Source organism: Halyomorpha halys, unplaced genomic scaffold (genome assembly GCF_000696795.3).
Source record: "Halyomorpha halys isolate HHAL.00 unplaced genomic scaffold, Hhal_1.1 Scaffold2136.1, whole genome shotgun sequence".
NCBI lineage: Eukaryota > Metazoa > Arthropoda > Insecta > Hemiptera > Pentatomidae > Halyomorpha > Halyomorpha halys.
This window is the reverse complement of record NW_027116144.1, coordinates 149,612-170,272: the sequence shown is the minus strand read 5'-3', so window position 1 is coordinate 170,272 and position 20,661 is coordinate 149,612. Positions and strand designations below refer to the sequence as shown.

Sequence of the window (20,661 nt, the reverse complement as noted above, 5' to 3'; positions counted from 1 at the left end):
ATTTTCCTCAAGATTTAAAGTTTATTCTTAATTGTAAATATAAACGATTAGTGGGATGAATGATTTACGCAGTCAATCATAAAACTATTGTGATATGACAATAGTCTGCCAAAGTAAATTTGCAGATAAAACAATTGTGTTTTATTGTAAAATTTAGTTTTAATTGACGGCTGAAAAAAAAAATTACGAAATGCAAACTGAAATAGGGGTCCGCGTTCTGGCCTTTGCCTAATTATAGATCACGGAACAGCATGGCCTTCTTTTCCTACTCATACAGCATGAATTTAAGACTGACGTTTTTAATATAACGATGCTAATGTTTACAGTTAATAACTACATAAATCTTAATCATGAATTTATATTAAAGTTTATTTTCTTTTATTTAACTTATTAGTCTATACATTCATATTTCAAACTATCGTCTGAAATATTCCAGAAGCATCATTTTTGAAAAACTAACACAGAGTGGTCAGGGTTCAATGACATATCATATATTTAAAGAATTAACTTTCATATGATTCAAACGAATCGATGATGTAAGAAAATCCAGTAGCAACCAAGACCCGATCTTCAGAATACAGCAAACAGTACAGACTAAATCGTAATCGTTCATAGAAACCAAAAATGACAAATAATTAAAATTCGGCCGACTATGAATCTATTACGTAATCAATTAAACTATTATTTGAATTAGATTGATAGGATTCCAAAAACTAATCAACTTACACATATGAAAATAAGAAAGATAATAATTACGTATGGTAGTAAATGCGTTTATTAGCTTGATGATCGAAATGTTGCCAATTCTAGTTGTTTTATTATTGCTGAGTTGAGCATTAAATTAAACCGAACCGCTAAATGTCTATCTCATGTTTTGTTTCTGAACATGGCCTTATGACCTTCCACGAATTTTATTTTAATATATAAAGCCGCCAGAACACCCATCCTCTTACCGTTCCATCTCTCTATTACCGATCATGGGAAAAATCCTCGAAAAACTTATTTTGAAACGCCCATACCCCATCCTATATTCCAATAATATAATCCCAGATCACCAGTTTGGATTCTGAACATCCTACTCCACTATCCAGCAATGTCATCGTGTGGTGGACGTTGTCTCGTCTTCTTAGGAACGCGGAATGTACTGCGCGGGAGTCTTTTTCGAGATAAAGCAGGCTTTTGATCAAGTCTGGCACCCGGTACTGCTTTACAAACTCCGTAAATTCCTACCTCCTACATATTTTCTCATCATCCGTTCCTTTCTTACTAATAGATTATTCCAAGTAAACCACAATGGTTCCTATTCATTCCTATATTTTCAATCCGCTGGTGTTCCTCAAGGTAGTATCCTCGGTCCCATCCTCTACACCGTCTATACAGCTGACATCCCAAAAACTCCTAACACTATCCTTAATGGTGATGACACATGTGTGCTCACAGTTAATGATAACCCTTTGATTGCATCCCAAACTCTCCATTCCCATATCACAACCCTCGAAGAATGATGTCGAAATTGGAGAATAAAAATAAATCTCAACAAATCCCATCAAATCACCTTTACTCTTCGTCGTAAACCTACCGACTGCCCTACAGTATACTTTAATAATGTGGCTCGTACCCCTGTAGAACAGATCCGCTACCTTGGACTACACCTTGACAAACCACTAACCTGGAATCCTCACACCAGACTGAAAAGACAGGAAACTGCACGTCGCTTCCGACTTCTACGGCACTTACTAGACAAACGGTCTAAACTTCCAACTCATTACAAAAGACTGATCTACATGACAATAATAAGGCCCATCTGGACATACGTAGTTGAGTTTAGGGGCTCTACTAAACCTTCGAATTCCTCTCGTATCCAATCTTTACAATCCAAAATCCTTCGCAAAATCCTCAATGCTCCTTATTTTGTTACTAATAAAACCATCCATAAAGACCTAAATGTTTCTTATGTAACCGATCTAGCCCGAACCCGATATTATTCCTTCCATAATAAACTCCCTAACCACCCAAACCCACTAGTTTCTAACCTTGCTTCCTCTTCCATTCCTGGCAATCCTCTGAGGCGCCTGAAAAGATTGCCTTCCGTGACTTTATATTGCAAAATGTTTTTAGAGTTCTACTACTGGGTAGTTTCTCTACATGCTGTATCATATCATTGTGATCTTACTTCAAATTTGCTTGTTGTATTTCATATATAGTTGTAAATGTCAATAAATACAAAAATAATTTATTATACACCCCTTGAAAATATTATAATATTGCTTAGTTTCAAGACTAAAAACATTAAAAAGTTACAAAGATAATGGCAGAGGCAAGAATTGAAATTTTAAAATGCATTTCTCGATACCAAATCAGTTCCTATAAAATCTTCAACGGGACTTGAACCGAGTTGCAGAAAGAGCCTCAATGCTCCAGTGAGAAGGGAAATCCCTGGAGTCACTGAATTAAAGGTTTTATCAACTACATGGTATCCTGCAACTATTATTAAACCAAAACTGCCTGGCACTTATGCTCTTATATAAGTGATTATGCTTTCAACACACACCAATCTGGTTGAAACCCGTCAAATTTTAAACATTCTCCAAATAAGTTACGGGGTTTATCAAACTACCGATTCATATAAAATTATTACCTACTGAGTACTGAGAAATTAACTATAATAACCAATATAAATTAACATAGAATAACAATATTTTCTCGGACTTTTATGATATTTATGAAAAGTTAAAGGGCTCAAAGTAGAAGGCTTGGATGTTCTATCACAATTGTTTGAGCAGTCTTTGCTCTACAACTGTAAAAAAACACAATGATGGGAAGAAAAATAGAAAAACACGTTTACCAATATTTTAAATTTAATGGCTCAGAATCACATAGATCCAAAGAAAACTGCACAAAGAAAATTTTATCCAATTAAAATTAGTTTAATCAAATTGTCCTAACTAGTCACAAAATTGTGTTTATCTCTTAACTTTTTTATGTTCGTTTTTTTTTTTTTTATAGATTGGGAGCTGGATAGCTCAGTTAGTCTCTTGCTTCTTATTTCCGGGCTGAGTTTGCGTTCGGCTGTAGCAAGTAATTATTTATTCTGTTTTATTTGCTGCGAACCGATCTTGGTATTGAAAAACCCTCCTGGAGCACACCCAAAAAAAGCGAGTGCCTTTAAATTCTGACCAAATCACCTACCTGCACAACCGTTGGTCTAGAAATAGTACTTCTTTACAAAGTGCTGATTCCCTGATATTTAGTGGGTTGTAGGGGTATCATGAGGTTTTTTTCCGTTTACTTTTCTGAGATAAAGAATAAAAACAATAAAAGATAGAAACAAATTCATCAACGTATTTGAAAAATATCCATGATCCAGAATGAAGCAATATTATTCCTTAATACTAAAGCAACAATGCTGCATGTTGCAGAAGTCGGAAAAAAGTAATTGTTCCATTGTATGTGAGTGATTTTTAACTCAAAATCTTGACGAAACTGCCGTACCACTGTTCGTCAAAGCTACATCTAAAACTGAATTCAGCCTTTCTAGATTCCCACTAACTCCAGATGCCCCTTAACTACATTCCAGGAGGAGTTATCTACAAGTGTAAAGATGCTTGAGCAACGAAAAAGTCCCATTGTGATTGGGTTGGATGCATGCTCTTTCATGACTATTCCCTAAGCAAGCAGAGAAGGATCCATCACCAATGTCAATGTATTTCATGTACTTGTTTGAGGATGAAGAAAGCTTTGCGCTTTTTATTTCTAAACAAAAATTGTAACAGATAGAACTGTGAAAATGCAATGCATACATTTTGTACAACAGGATTAAAAAGGGGGCGTTTGGGCTCCAATTGACGTGATCGATAAACTGCTGAGGTATAGAGGTATTGATTCGGAGGTAATGGGATGTTAATCTGTGCCAAATGGGATCCGAAACAAAGAGAAACATGCTTCAGGACCTTTTCTGATAATAAACGTATGGTAGCATGAAAATTCTATTGTAATAATACATAGATAATTTATCATTCATGATGTAATTTTTTTTAATAAATAGGCACCAAAAATAAATGATCACCTAAAATCTTATAAACATTTAGTTTGGTAATCAATGTGATATTTATCTTTACTACAAATGTTATTACGCCAAACTTTGTCACAGGATTCACCAATTAGTAGCTAGTGAGCAATAAACAACTTAAAACTTGAACTTTACATATTTTTTTCGAAAAATATATTAAATTAAAACAGAATTATCAATTATTATGATGATGTGAATTAATATCACAACTATATTAAATCTTGGTAAATATCACATGAATTTTTAGTATTAAGTTATTTACTTATTTAATATATTACGTCACAAATAAACTCATTCACAAAGACCTTAACATCCCATTCGTTGCAGATTTGACCCAAAACAGTCTTTTCATTCCAAACTCCTTAACCATCCTGACCCATTAATTCTTAATCTTTCATCCTTAACAATCCCTGATAATCCCAATAATGGCCACGGAACCTTCCAATTTAAATTAATGTTTGAAGTACCACCAATGAGAGGTTCCTTCCCAAGATTTTCAAGTGTATATGTAACATACTACATATTTACCTATTGTATTATTTTGTACAGTTGTAAATTACATTAAATAAATAATTTTAAAAAAAACTTATTTAATATAGAAAATATTTCCCTCTAATTTGTGAAAACATAAACGGACCCAACCCAACCGTTTCTTCTTTTTTCAAATTTAAAGTCACTCTATACATTCAGCCTTAGACTTAATACTTTCATTAAATTGTACACTTAAATTACACTCTTCTATACCGATCACATATCGTATACCGCATCCCTTGCTCCACCCCTAGTTTTAATTCTGCATCGACGTAACCAAAAGCCTCTTAAAAGACCTTATCAAACAACACAAATATTCTGTTTCCTCATATAATCATTCTGCCTCAAAACTTTCGGATCATTCCTTCGATTTTGACGTCTATACCAGCTACAGTTCATAACCATGACAAAAGGCTCATCTCTGGAAGCTTCTGAAGCTTTCAGATTCTATATCAACCTAGAACCTTCTTCCGTCAATTTAATAACCGACAAGCACAATTTATCATTAACATATTCGCGAATAGTTAGTTCATTAAAAAAAGGAATTTTTATTTTTATTGATTTAATTTTTATCTTTTATTTTTCCGCTCACTTTGTAACGTATTATTTCACTTTTTAAAATTTTTCTAACACATTTCTCGTCACCCTCTTATACATTTCCTCTTTTTATCTGTTGTTAAATAGTTATGACACTTTGTTATCTTCCTTGTAACGTATATATATTTTTAATATTTTCTAAAACCATTTGTCGTCACCCTCTCACACGCTTTCCTCTTCTGAATATTTCCCCCAATTGTAACGCTCTCTAAAAAGATACTTCATCTCCATAACATATTTTTTAATTCTGAGTCTGAACCCACTTGGCGGTAAGATTTCAAGCTAACAGGTTAGTTTTATCCTCTTTTTTTTCCTATCTTAATTTTACCCTCCTCCCCTCCTTTTCTATTATTTTCTTAATTTTCCTTACCTACGTTATTATTTATGTTCATCATATATTATTATTGTTGTTTTCAATTTTTTTTTCTATTTACTTCTTTTGTTAAACTTAACTTCATATTTTGCTTCTTCATCTAATATTATGGTTACGTATTTCACTTGTTGCATATTTTTTCTTTCCATAATTTTAATAAACATATTCATATTTCTTTGCATTATATAACTTCAATTTTTTATTTTATTTCCGTAATTATGTTATTTTACCTACTTATTCAATTACCTATATATACATTTTATTTTCCACTTCTTTCATCCCTTTAATATTATTAATTCCATTCTGTACTTTTTCCTAAATCCATCAATAATTCCCTTAACCACATTGCTGTATCCAAACATCTTAATTCTAAGTTATTTTTCGTTTCCTTCAAATTCCAAAAATCTCTCCTTAACTAAAAAATTCGAGAAATTATTGGAAAAATCTAAAATTTCATTTCCGACCCATGTCCTTAAAACCAATATGAGCGACATACACTTCAACAATCGTTGTACCACTATCTCCACCATTTTTACATCTACCCGTTTACAGAAAAACAACTACTCTTCTCAAAATTTAATAACATTTATAAAATATTGCTAGCTCCTAAAATTTTTCAAAAAAGACAAATGGGTCCACAATATTTCATTCATCAAGAGGTCCAAATTTGTCTAGCCCCAACTCTATCATTAAAAACCATCCCAGAATTTATAACCGATCTAGAATGCATTCACAATGACCTCCTTATTCACCATTCTAATGACAAAAAATAGTTATTCCGTACTTCTATTTGCAACATTATTACCAATCATCTTCTACATCCTCATTCCGATCATTTTTTTCCTCAATTCTTTAAAGAAATTTCTTTCACCCTTTCTTTTTTAAAATCTCATCAAGAAAAAAGTTTCATGTTTTTTAGAAAAAATCATTCAATTAAAAAATAAGTATTACTGTATAAACTTAACCAAGAAGTATAGCTAAATAAATCTCGGGAAGTATTAAAGCTACAGATTTCTTTTTGGTCTAACAAATTCATATAACAGAAAAGAATACTCTATATATGAATGGAATATGGTCCGGGTGCGGTCAAAAAAACTCAAATAGTAGATACTTATACTATTTTATTTTATTAAAATATATAAGTATCTACTATTTGAGTTTTTTTTTACCGCACCCGGACCATATTCCATTCATCTATACACACGGTCAATCAATAATCTTCCAATACTCTATATATCTTCTGTAAGAACTATACTTTCGGAGATACGTGGAAAAAAACAAGTCTAAAATGTTACAGTTTTCCAAGATGATGGTGGGTTAGAAAGGAATTAGAAATTTTTCAAAATTCTATCCCGATATTAAATCAAAAACGTTAAGGTAACCTAATTTTTATAACCATTCCTTTTTTATTTTCCAATTTTTATAACCTTACCTTAATAGTTGAATAGCGCGATCCGAAATAATAGAGGAATAATTTTTAATAAATAATATACGAAATGCATTTTCAAAATTTTTGCAGTTTGCCCTATGGTATATTGATCAAACCAAGCAATAATTCAAAACCATTTAATTCTTTATTCTTCACTTTATACAAAAACATGTTCAGTATTATATTGTTATAATACTTTATTGTTCCAAGGGTGGAAATTAATGTTTTTATTCATACACCTGTACATATGTTGATTCTTTTATTTCATTTATCTCGATTAATCTTAGGTCATATATAGAACATTTACAAGAGAAGTGACTATGAAAACTATGACTAATAAACTAACTATTTCTGGCTAATGCTGTTAGCCACAAAATATTAATAAATATTAATTTTGTATACAGAAGCACAATTGTCCCTCTTTTTTCTCGAATGAAATAATTATGAATTAACGACTTAAAAGAAACGTTAAGGGGGAAACGCAATAAAATCGTCACTGCCGAAGTGCCTATCCAGAAAGGAAAGGTAAAGAAATAACGCAAGATTAGAATAGGAAGTATTTACTAAAAACGTTATGGCATAACACAGGTACATAACAATTACTCTAAACTATAAATTTTAATAACACTAAAGTAGTCATTTTTGTACCAATCCTGACCAATGTTCTTATGTTGCACTGTTTTTCTAGTAACTGAGCCTGTATGACCCACCAAGATATAAAAATTGAAATACTTCTATATACTTACAGAAAACTCCGACTGATTACATATTATATATTAACTATATGATATATTACATATATCACCAGTATGACAATATGTAGATGGTATGGATTCGACAAGTAATGTTACCACTGTTCGCCCACATAAAAAAATGACACAAATGTTTATATATTTATAATTTATTAACCACACTAATTAATAATACCAATTAATAGTTCTAATTAGATTTTAGAATAATTCTTTTCTCTCCAGAAGTGGAAGGAGAGGGAATAGATTTGGTTCGCAGTTTCTCAGGCTGAGTGAAATATTCTATATAAATATACAAATGCATATTTGGTTGTAAATGTGTATGTAATAAATTATTTTTCTCTATTGTTACTTGTTCTTCTACTGTTTATTTATTTATATTTTCTTTAAACGTGGTGAGAATGAAATACTTTATTACTATTATTACTGCCTTTAATAGGTAAAATATATAATATTTCATGACAATAATATGTTATCGAAGAAAAATTAGCATTTTGAATAACAAACTTTTAAAAATCAACCAAAAAATACAAAAATTTGGTATATTAGATAAACATCCTTTTGTTAGAAGAGAACGGAAAGATATGGAATGGAATTCACAGCATAATAAAAAAATGCTCTATGGAGTACTGTATTTGTAAAGGCGGGTTTAAAAACTGTTCTGATATAAGTTAAAATCATATTTTATATTCTAAAACTATACCTTCGAACCAGTAGGCTAGGTTTTATGAGATGGTACCATAAAACTTTTTTTAGTTTAACTGCACATAACAGTTGTTGCTGACTGCATAATAGTCGGTGTATTGTCTAGTCTATACATTCACTGTCAAGTCTTTAAAAATTAAATAATCAGTGCTTAATTAATTGATTAATAATTTAATAGCACTTTATTTATAAAATACAATAATTTCTTTATTTAATTAGGACACAAAATTTCCACATGCTACAAATCTACTTTAAAAATCAGTAAGCCCAAACAGATTTTCATCAGAAACGCTTTTGCATGATCAAGTACCATGGCGTGCAAGCAGCACGACACAACATTCCGACTACCATATACCTACTGCTCTCAATTACAGTAGAAAATACTTAAATAAAAAGAAGATAATGAGAATATACTAACATATAATAAATACATAACTGAGTTCATACCTACTATTAAAACTTATAAATCCTTGTAAAATTTTATTTGAAATTGGTTTAATAAATTTAAATTCACTATAAATTAATACAAAGTGCTGATTTATATTATATAATAAGCAATAATATCGGTTTTAATTGTAATATTTTTTTAACAAAATATTTTTTATAATTAAAACGCTTCAATAATGATGCTTGAAACCCCTGGCAAGAGTTTGAGTTATAACAAAAGGAACCCATCTTTGGGCCTCAGCCAAAAGGTCGCTGAAGCCGATGAATAGCTGAAAATAACCTTTTACGTATCGCTATTAATCCCTCTATTACAAGATTTTATATTTGAGTAAGTCAAGGCATAGGTGTATTATTTCATGTTTAAGTCATTTTGTCAACTAATTATTTTGATAGGGGGCTCCTCTCATCTTATTCTTTAATCCTAAATAATCATTTACAGAACAGAATTTATCAAAACCTTCTTGGTTAGGAGGCTCAAAGGTGATCTTACTAGATAAGGTAAAGCAGCGATGGTTTATTCTTTAACCTGATTCAGAATTATATAGGTAGTGAAAATATGTTACTAATATGACCAAGACATCCATTTCTTACTTTTGACATGTATCTGATCCTGATATTAGGTCTACCGAAAAGTTCTGTCTGTCATTATTAACCAAACGATGCTGCCAAGATCATTTTCGAGCAAAATTCTTTCCTGACAATATTTTAAGGATTCATTCAGCTTAACAAACTATTTCGAACTATATTCGGAAACTAGGATTTGTGTTGAAATATTCGAGATAAGTGTCACATCTCTAGATTCCCTAATCTATCCACATCTCTACTTGCACGTAACAAAATCGAGCCCTTCTTAGATCGGGTGATTACATTTATGTAGAGTGTATAACCTACAAAAACATCATAAGAAAAGGCCACATTACGAAATCAGAAAAACTATTCTTTTTTCTTTTTTTTTCCTCCTTCCTAGCCATTTTTGGCATACGTGGAGCGGCAGTATTGGGTAGTTCGCTGGGCTTGCGCTTACCACTGCTCCCAAAAATCAACATTTTTATTCTATATAAAATAGTGTTACGGGAGTCCCATTGAATTTTTTTTTGGGGGGGGGAGGGATTAAGTTTTTATTTTACTGTGGTGCAGCCCAGCACTGAGCTCATCGCCTTACTGATCGGGCTGCAGCTTGTCCTCTGCATTCTTCCGTTAGGTCCAACCCTCCTGGTCCGCATTAATCCTGCAGGGTGCCTATTGCAGTTGACCAACCTGGTCCAGATCTCCTTATCTCAGTCTGGGTCAGCTTCCTCTGACTCCGAAAATCGGATCTCTACATCTCTATACTGAAGTTGAGCCTGAGTAAGATAATGCAGCGTTGGACATTAGAGAGGCAATAAGCTGTTGAAACCAAACAAAAAGATACTGTGAACTATAGAGCATTTAAATAATTTAAGAACAGCACCTAAAAAAAAAAAACGGCCATGTTCAAAAGGAAGGACATCACACTGCTTCATCAATATGACAAACTACATACTACTTTTTACCACTTACTCTAATACACATACCTGTCATGAATTAGTGGACTTACATGGTTTGATGAAATAATTGGTGGCATAACACAACTAAAACAAACTTTTATAACACTAAATTAAATTTAATCGTTGCCTAGACTTAAGATTACTGGTCTAAATATATTTTTTTTATTCTGGTGTGATCCATTCTGTCCCGTACACCTCTTAGCCCTGCGCGGGCACGCTTTACTGCTCCGTTCCTTGATTTCTGGACAAACTAAAAAACAATTTCATTGAAAGTACACTCTGAAAATGTCTGTAATGGTGAATTTACATCTAAATCTTTTTAATTCGAATGTGTCTCGTTTCGTTTATGTCACTTCTTGGTGGTACTGCTATTGCACGGTCAATTTATTGTATACGAAAAATTTACGCTTACTCTACTTACTACAGCTTTATTAATTGTTAATTTATTCTAAAAGGGAGGTAGTTTTTTATTACATCTTCTTTCCCACTTGCATATGGACATAATATGATTTAATATAAAATAAGCGTTTTCATATGCCTTTGGAAATATTCTTCTATAGCACTGTTGGTAAAATAATAATTACTGGAAGTTAAGAAGGCAGCCTCTGTAGCTAACTTGTTTTCGAATCAGTCCATATACGGCAACTTCACCCCTATTGCCAACCCAGCTCAAATTAATAATAACTATCAACATACTTATGTGAATGATCTTAAATTACTGTAATTCATTCAATTAAACAAGAAAACAGATGTTAGACAGGCCTGAATTGTCACCGAATTGTGTAGAATCCATTATAAAAGTGGCTCTTAACGAACTGCACCGGTTTTCACCCCGATTTCTGAAATTAAGATATTCGAACAAGGAAACTGGGAAAGAAATATTGAGGGAAGGTGTGTAATCGCAATTGGGAAAATCCTTTTGAACTTAGTATTCAGTTTTCTTAATATTCTTTTAAACAGTAATGAATGTTTTTATTTTATTTTTGCTATTGCTATTTAGGTTTTTGCCGTTTTTATTATTTTCTTTCTTGTATGTAATAAATTGTAATTTTATAAAAATAAGCCAAATAATAAATTTATAGGAGTAATAAAATAGTCTTAATTTATTTATTTATTATAATAATCAATTACAGTAATTTTATAAATTATTAATATTTAAATTAAATTATGTATTTAAAATAAAAATATTAATAATTTAACGTCCAAACTTTTTTTAAGTTCATATTTTGACGTTCAAACTTGATGTGTATTACGAATGGTAATACATGCTTACTGTTAATATATACGGTTACTGTCCATCTTATGAATTTTTTTTCTGTTAAATTTGTGATGCGTTATTAAAAATTAAAAATGTAGTTCCGGGTTCGGTCACGTGTCGATATAGTTGGTAAATTTTATTTTATTCTTCTATTTCCTAATCCCTTATTTTATTTATATCTCAGTTTTCATTTATGTCTTATGCTATAGAACACTAGTTATTTAGACCACTATAGCAATATGTTTACACTGCCATTAACTCATACTTCTAATGGTAAATCTCACGCATTGATCACACAAATGTTCTTAGTCATCAGCGAATAGGAGATTAAAAAGGAAGTCACTGCCAGCCAGTGTTCCCATAGTATATTTTATTTTATTTTCATTTTATTTTATTTTCAATGAGAAAGACTTGTAGTAAGATCATCTTGCATTTTCTATAGGTTTTTTCGGGACGAAATGCAATAATTCGAAGCACATTAGGTGACCATCAGCCTCCTATACCAATGCCACAGCTTTAAGCAAATACGAGTGAGTATCTAAATTCAATGATTTATCTTTTAAGTGCTGCTTGCTTCTTTGGAATTACAAAAACTCAGGGGTATCGCTGTAACAACTTATTAAGAGTGGGGAAACAAAATCTAAAATTTCCTAACAATTTCTGCCCAGTAAATTTGCCCTTTTCTTTTACATTTAAAAAAAAAAAGTCAACTCCCTTAATCACATAATATTTATACATCGAATATTGTTTTATCACAATTGTCGCAGTTTCAAGCAGTCTAACAAATCTTAAATTTACCAACTTCTTATTAAATGTTGACCGATACGTCGGAATATAATAGGTTAGTTACATCAAAATAAACAGTGTTTATTACACTCCTTTTTTTTTTTTAATAAATCGATTTCTGAACAGAGGAATGACCAATTGATAATTATCAACCGGGAAATGCTACAAGCCGTGGTGACCGACTATTGGCTGCTTCTCAACGTTAATTATCATTTTGACGGAGCTAGGAGCTCGGTGTTTACAAGGACGTGGTCCCCCCTGGATATATGGACTCAGAATTTACGCAGAGGGCCTCTAATCAGATCGATAGAGGGGCCTGCGCAGTGAACACCCAGCGGGGCAGAGCGGTGCCCGGCAACCGAGCGCCCGCCAGGTAGCCAGCACCATGTCGCAATATGATAGGATACAATCAGGGCTACAATAAGCTGTTTACTCAGGTAATTATACAATATAGTCTCTTCTACAACACGGCAATACACTCACACCGACACTTGCTTCCACTTGCCTTGTAAATGTGCTCGAACTTGCCACCTCTTGTCACCCTTTAATCATTACCGTTTAGGTAGGATTTTTTCGATTCAGTTCCACCAACTTTCGCTCAGAGTTTGCGTTAACACCGATATAGAGAGTGTCTCACAAAATTCCCACTGCTTTCAATGTGTTTAGCTTTTCAGTGTCTGCTTACCCGGAGTGGGTCAATAATGCTGCTAGAAAAAACGAGTCAGAACTCGACCAACTAAATTTTCGTTTACACTGTCCCATATATTTCAAAATTTAATATTTATTATGTATTTTTCAATCAGGAATGTTATTCAAAAAGTTTAAAGTCGAGTAGAGTTAAAATTCCATAAATTTTTTTATATATACATTTTTATTAGATGTTTGGTGATTATATCTTCAATACATATTTTCATTTATATAAATTTTTTTTGTTTACTTTTTACAGTTAATAAACCACTCCCTTATAAAGTACGTCCTGTTTTAATCCTTGTTAAATATGTTATTTCTTATCGTTTCTTTCTTTTTTTTTACTTTACAAATCACAAAAATATAAATATTAATTTTTAACTATAAATATCTAATGAATAATAAAACATAAAACTGAATAAAAACTATTTTCGCTTCCACAAATTCAATGTTCAAGTACCCTTTGTGCTTTGCACAAAACAGTTTTGTTTTTCCCCACTATTTGATTTTATGATGCTGCAAATCTTGAAGCTGATCCCCCGAAATCCTGAGAAGTGACCTTTGCCTTCTGAGGGCTGCCATTGTAAGATAATTAACGCAGCCGGTGCGTGTACACACTGACACTATACCCTCATCTCTTCTGTCCTATCTTCGTCCTGAACCTGTTGCCAGAGGTCTCCTTATAAGTACATAAATCTTCTTTTTTTTTCCCCATTCTTAAAACCATAAAGAAAAATAATTTATCAATTTGAACGCAAACCATGCTGAAAACTCCTTGCTTTTATGACAGTGTATCATACTTTTATTTTAAAATTTCGATCGTTTTAGTCAAAAGTTTATAATATCAAACAATGTAAAAAAAAATATATTAATAACGAAATTCAAAATTAAATAAACGTAATTTAATATAAATTCGTAATATTAATATATACATGTATAAATGATCCTCAGAGCAATATGCTCGGATGAGGGTTCTCTCCTATGGTCATACAGATCGAAGATGTCCCTCTAACGTTAGAGAAATTAACGAACTATCACAAAACCGAGACTGATAACTTAAACATCAAGTATCTATATTAATAATAATAATTATGACTAAGCAAACATAATTTAACACCATGGACTTATTAATTAAACCACTTTATAATAAATAAAACCCGCATTAAAAACCGATAAAGAGCCTTGTTTTTCACGTACTATAGAATTAGAGTATGTGAAACAACTATATAACTATAAAATCAGCAAACGCGATATTAATCCTAGAACTACAATTATAGTAAACAACGAAATATTAACTTAGCATAGCACTTTAGATTTTTAGCATATCGCAATTATTGTATATATCTTGTACTAATCGAGGTCTTGCTTTTATTCATCAATTAGTATAGATTTTTAATGACAAATAAACAAATAATTCAATGGTATCACTCAGGACCCAACACAATATTATGATTACCTTTATCTCAGTCTACACCTTTATTTATCTCATTCCATACCTTATTAGTTAATTGAACGCCCAAATTGCAGTCTAAACTTGAAGATTCCCAGTCCAAATCATAATATTCACCTAGTCAAACTTTTCTTCCAACAAAAAATGGAATATCAATTTTTAATGTATTATTGACCAGGTAATAACTAATTTAGTCAATATTAAAGCATTTATAAGCACAAAATACAATCAATATTGATTTTTATAGCTGACTGACAAAACTCTCGTTAAGAAGTTTTCTATCTTTTGAAATATTTTGGGACGTTAAGGTTACTTTTATTCATTAGACTATTTACTTCATAGGCGTATTATATACGTAAAAAAAAAAAATGATTTGTTCAACAAATTATTGACCATAATAATAATAAATAATAATCAATTTATAAATTTGATAAATGTTAAAGCTGGGTCCAATAACCTTAATTTTGTATCTACTTCTTACGAATAAAATCGTTATATTCTAACTTAAGTTCGAATAAAATTAACCAGTATAAAAATATAATATAATTGAACCATGGGCTGGAATAACAGTGAATGGTACTACTTTTTGTTACATTGTATTTCATTACGTAAATTAAACTATTTCTTAAACAATTGTATATTTATAATCTAATTATAATTTTGCAGAAAAATTAAAATTAATAAATTTTTAAATTAATAATAAATTGGCCTGTTTTGAATACTGTAGCATACGTTATTCCAATACTTCATTTAATTTTATTAACAAATGTACACTTAGACCTTTTTTTACCACAATTTTTTTTTTCTATCTTAACTTCGTGTCGATTTTTTGAACTAAGACTCCTAGCTTAAGAAAGGAGTGTTTTTGGTACATCACTTGTTTCTCGTTTTTATTTAACGGTACTTCTGATTAATAATCGTTATTTTTGGTGTTATAGTTTAGCTTTACAGAGTGCGGTAGTGCTTAAATTTGCTTCAAAAATGTTTTACTGTCTTAAAACCTCGAAATTACATATAAAATAGTAAATTAATGACTTTTACATAATTATAAGGTATGTAAATATTTATTAAATGAGATAATTTTGAATGAACTTCTAAATCATCAAATAAGTTAAAAATCTAGATAAATAAGTTTACTGTATGTGTATATGTCATATGCATAGAATAAATGTACGACCCTCTGTCGAGATGGAAAGTTTTTATTTTTATTTTTACATACACAGCAAATTGATAGCGTTTATTTATATTGGTTTTTAATACATAGCATTAAATATATTAGGGATGACATTTTAGTGTTGTAATGATGAAACGTGCAGTTCTGGTAAAGTGCAGTTTAAAAATTCATTCCATTGTTTAGACTCTTTGTAAATTTTATTTTATTTAATGAATTTTAAGAAAATGTTGAACTTTCATATTTATAAACAATGTGACATAAATTCTTGTATCTGATTTTTCCTTTTTTTAGTCAAATAAAGCTAATTGTTATTTTAATAAAATGAAAAACAACTATTTTTTAAAAATAGAGTAAAATATATTTTCCAAGTACTGAAATATTTTTTTAATAACGTGTGTGTAAAAGAATTCATTTATAATCAGTAAATTGTCATTTTAACGAACGTACAACCTAGTAGAATCTTCATGAATTTCATCCCACTTCACTAATTCAGAATAATATTTAAACAATAAAATTTTACAATCCCCTATAATAACTATGAATTATAAAGTAAAACCTTATTCTAATATATCTTGCCCTAATTATCTTTCATTGAAATAATGAGTATAAATAAAATAACATTTTTCAAGTAAATGTATGAATCTTTTTTAATTTTGATTAAAAAAATAATGGATGACTAAATAAATTCATCTGTTACAACAAACTAAACTACTCGCACTTAATCTAATTGACTTGTTAATATTTATTATACTTAGTTTTAAATTTTGGATTAGGGGTAAAACTGTGTATCAAAACGTATTTCCCAAAAACATTTGTATTTTGCATACATATGTATATATACTATGATTGTTAACTCATAAAATTCAGTACTTAAAGGGTTCATCGTTTTCAATTAATGGTTATAATATAAATATTTAACTATAAAATTTGACCAATCTCTGTTTATTCAGTCTTCCGTTTATCACAAACCCTATTACAATAAGTATTATTTCATAATTTCATATAAGATAAACTATAAATATATTGTTATTACTAGATATATTCTTATGCACCTGTGTTTTCCTACTACTCCAGGGATATATTGTAAGTTATTTGTTCAATGCTTTATTTCACTGTTTAATGTTTAGATGCACTTAAAATGTCCCAAATGTTAACTACTTTTCTGTTACATTTAGGTTAATGCATTGAAGAGTAGTTATTTTATGTATTAAATGTTATTATTTCAATCGCAGTGCATGTTAAATTGTTAGTTATCAAGATGATTTCTAAGTGTTAGGTTTATGATTTTTCACTTTTCAATTTGGATTCTATATGTTTAGATATAAATGTTTTCAGTGCTAGAATTCACTAGAAGGAGAAAGTCTCCACTAGGATTTTCATAATGTCATACCCATTTCACAGTCACTCATGTCATATCATCTGAGAATGTTAATACCGTAAAATAATATTAGTCCATTTTGCTAAGATCCTCTCCATTTTTCATAAAAAGCATTTATTTTATCCATTTGCCTGAAAACTTCATCATTTTAATTTTATTAAATTAACAAATTTTATTATTAGTATTAATGGCTCCCCTCTGCTTTACCTACGTTGCATGTTCTATGTGATTTTTCTTAATGTTTATAGGTGATTCTTTCCTTTAACAAAACCCTGTAGTTTGAGTACTTTTTAAAGTTGAAATTAAGACATAGATAGCAATCAGAATTGATTATTGTGATATGATTATTTTTAATTGTTTAAAACTAATTATTTACTTTGTGTTATAGATGTTATTTATCTGGAACCGTATCTTCGAATTATTCATTATATTAGGTTTAGCATAATGGTAATCTATGAAGAAAATTACTTTCTTATAGCACATTTTTTAGCAACAAAGCTTTGCTGATGAACGTTCATATGATATATCCAACATTCGTATGAAAATTTGATATGAATTGAATGAAACATTTTACAATGAAATACTATCAAATATCAAGGCACACAATAATTTCATTAATGCAACAACAGAAACCATTTAATAAATAAAGAATTTTATTTTTCAGACTTATACTGACATTCATATTAAAATAATATCTCACATTAAAAGTATTTCTTATTATTATATTGGTCAATCTGGATAGGCAATGAGCCATAATCATTTTATTTATATTTATAACTGTTCTTAAATTTGACTTAAAACAATTTCTATTTTCATACAATGAGAAACTCTAGGTAACTAGTTATCAAAATTAGTCCATATTGATATCAGGGAGAAATTATAGAATTATAGAGAAATATCATCAATGACACGCAACGGTCTCCATCCATTTAAGACAATCCTGATCGAAATCTCTCCAATATTTGATGGTGTATTACAATAATATAAGACCAACAGTACTAATAAGAGCTCTTTGTAAAGTCATTTGTAAAAGCTTAGTTGTGTTTCTGGCCTTAATATTTGAAAAAAAATTAGGGTTTAGGTTATTTTGGGAGATGTACAATAGATATATAATACAGAGTGGGCCAAAAAACACTATTTTGCTTTTTTAAATCGCACTAATTCGGAAAAATGCGAATTAGGGTGATAAAAAAAGGAAGGAAAAAGAAATCAAACCAATGCATACCTTGTCTAGTCGCTTGGCCACTAATGTTTGCGTTTTTAATCAGATAATTATGTACATTATTTAACTTGCCTCAATGTGAATGTAATACCTTTAATCAGTTATTATCTAATCTATTCAGAAATATAAAAAAAATGTTTTACATCTCTTCAAGTTCTTCAAGATCAACAATAATTACAAAAATTATGGTAAATCCAGGTCATGAGGTTATTTACCTGAAAGATTTTGATATATATGGCACGTCCATACTTTTGAGGGTCTTGAACACGATTTTAAGGTTCACCACATTAATAGTTTCCGGAAATATACAAAAAAAATTAGAAAAAAGTAACAATAAAATATTTTTATTTTCTGCACCTAACTTGAATTGCGTAATTTGAATAACTTATATTATAGTTGAAATTATGTTACGGAATGAGGGGTAGCCTAGTGGAGGCTAGGAAAGAAGTAACAACAGAAAACAATTGACTATTTCCTATGATTTAGTTTAATATTTTAAAAATGCATAGTTTTAAGCTATGTGCAATAAGTAAAAATGTTTCTGTTTGAATTTTGTTTTTAATTTGGAGAAAAATTTAACTCGGCGAAGTTGAAATATGTAAGCAACACCATATAAAACATAAATTTCATTTAAACACTCTACACAATATGGGTATGTCAGTTACATATATATGGGTTCCAAGTAATATAGGAATCGCAGGGAATGAACTGGCTGATCACGCTGCAAGAGAAGCACTCGCGTTTCCGGGACGGGATAAAGCAATTTTAACTCCATCAGAAATGAGCAGACCCCTTGAAAAAGAAATCAAAGATAAATGACAATGTTTGTGAAAAGAAAGCCCAAGGAGTAAACTGAAAATTATTAAAAAGGACGTCAAGCCCCTGAGTGCCTTAGAGAGGAGGTCGTACTGACTAGGTAGAGATTAGGTCACACGAGGCTCAACCAATCCTTTCTTATTTCAAAAGAAACGTCTCCAGACTGCCAGTAATACAACAATTTGACAATTAGCCATATTTTCCAAGAATGCCCATATTAAACCCAGATATTTCAAAAACCCTCGGAGACGATGATAAAACAATAGAATTAATATTTCAGTTTTTAAAATCAAAAGATTTACTGACAAAAATATAACATTGAACGGAAAAAATAATAATAATAACAATAAAAAAATAAAATAATAATAATTTATAAATAATAAAAATTAAACAAACATAAGAAAAATTAAATAAGGTGTAAATGGCGTTGCTTAGCAATGGTATTTTGCTTCACTGAACAAAAACAAACAAGCTGATGTTTTTGGAGAAATTTTGCACATTTTGATAGCATTGGTATGTGGTGTTGTCAACCCCTTTATTGAAGTGTACTTCGTATAATTGTGGAAACCTGTGAATGGAAACATTCCAAAACTGCTTTATCATTCGTTAATGTTTATTGAACCCCCACAATTATGTCGATAACATGACTGCTAATATTTTTTAAAAAGATATAAGCTGAAGTGCTTTACAGCACTAAAGAAAAATTATAAATTACCATCATTTCATATCAGCACCCAGAAGAGAAGCTACAACGTACAGAGAGCATAATTTTGAATTCAGGAACAGTATGTTGGACGCTGATAAATTCTAGGTAGTGGGAGACTAATACACCACTAATGTACAATTCAGTTGGTTTACAAATTTCTAAAGTAATATCCAAAATTACAAATCAAAGATCTCTACTAAGTATTCGTTCTAATAAAAAAATTACTTTAGTTTTTGTTTTGTTTTTAATTTTTCGAACAAGAAAAATGATAGTCAAAAAAAGAAAATCAAGTGATTTTTTAATTTATAAAACAATAGAATTAATATTTCAGTTTTTAAAATCAAAAGATTTACTGACCAAAATATAACATTCAACGGCAAAATAATAAATATATAAAATAATAAATAATCAAATTAAAAAATAAATAAAACCAAACAAATATAAGCAAAATTAAATATGGTATAAATGGCGTTGATGACCAATGATGTTTGGCGCCACTAAACAAAAACAAACAAACAAACATAAATAACAAATCTTCAGTAACCTACAAAAATATTCCACCGAGATCCCTTTCTGACTGGAACACATTCGATGTGAGCCGATGCTCCTAAATGTAGCCACATACGAAAAAAAAAAATATTCCGTACAAAATAAGGGGGATTTAATCTTGTTTTATTTAATATAGGATGATGTCTTTAAAATTATTGACGACTTTTATCTTATGGAAGAAAAACCGGAATTTATTTTATATATATATA

General features: G+C 30.3%; 1 protein-coding gene across 5 annotated transcripts in view; it reads left to right on the top strand.

The window, feature by feature from the left end:
• Positions 1-20,661, top strand: part of Ca-beta (Ca2+-channel-protein-beta-subunit) — an 84,603-nt gene that overhangs the window by 13,026 nt on the left and 50,916 nt on the right. The window contains exon 1 of one of the 5 annotated variants that reach the window (XM_014436868.3): positions 12,773-12,907. The exons of the other annotated variants lie outside the window; for them this stretch is intronic. Coding sequence (XP_014292354.1) covers positions 12,866-12,907 — 42 coding nt within the window. The 5' untranslated portion in view covers positions 12,773-12,865. Of the gene's footprint in view, positions 1-12,772; positions 12,908-20,661 lie in introns of those variants that run through there. 5 annotated transcript variants of the gene reach the window in all.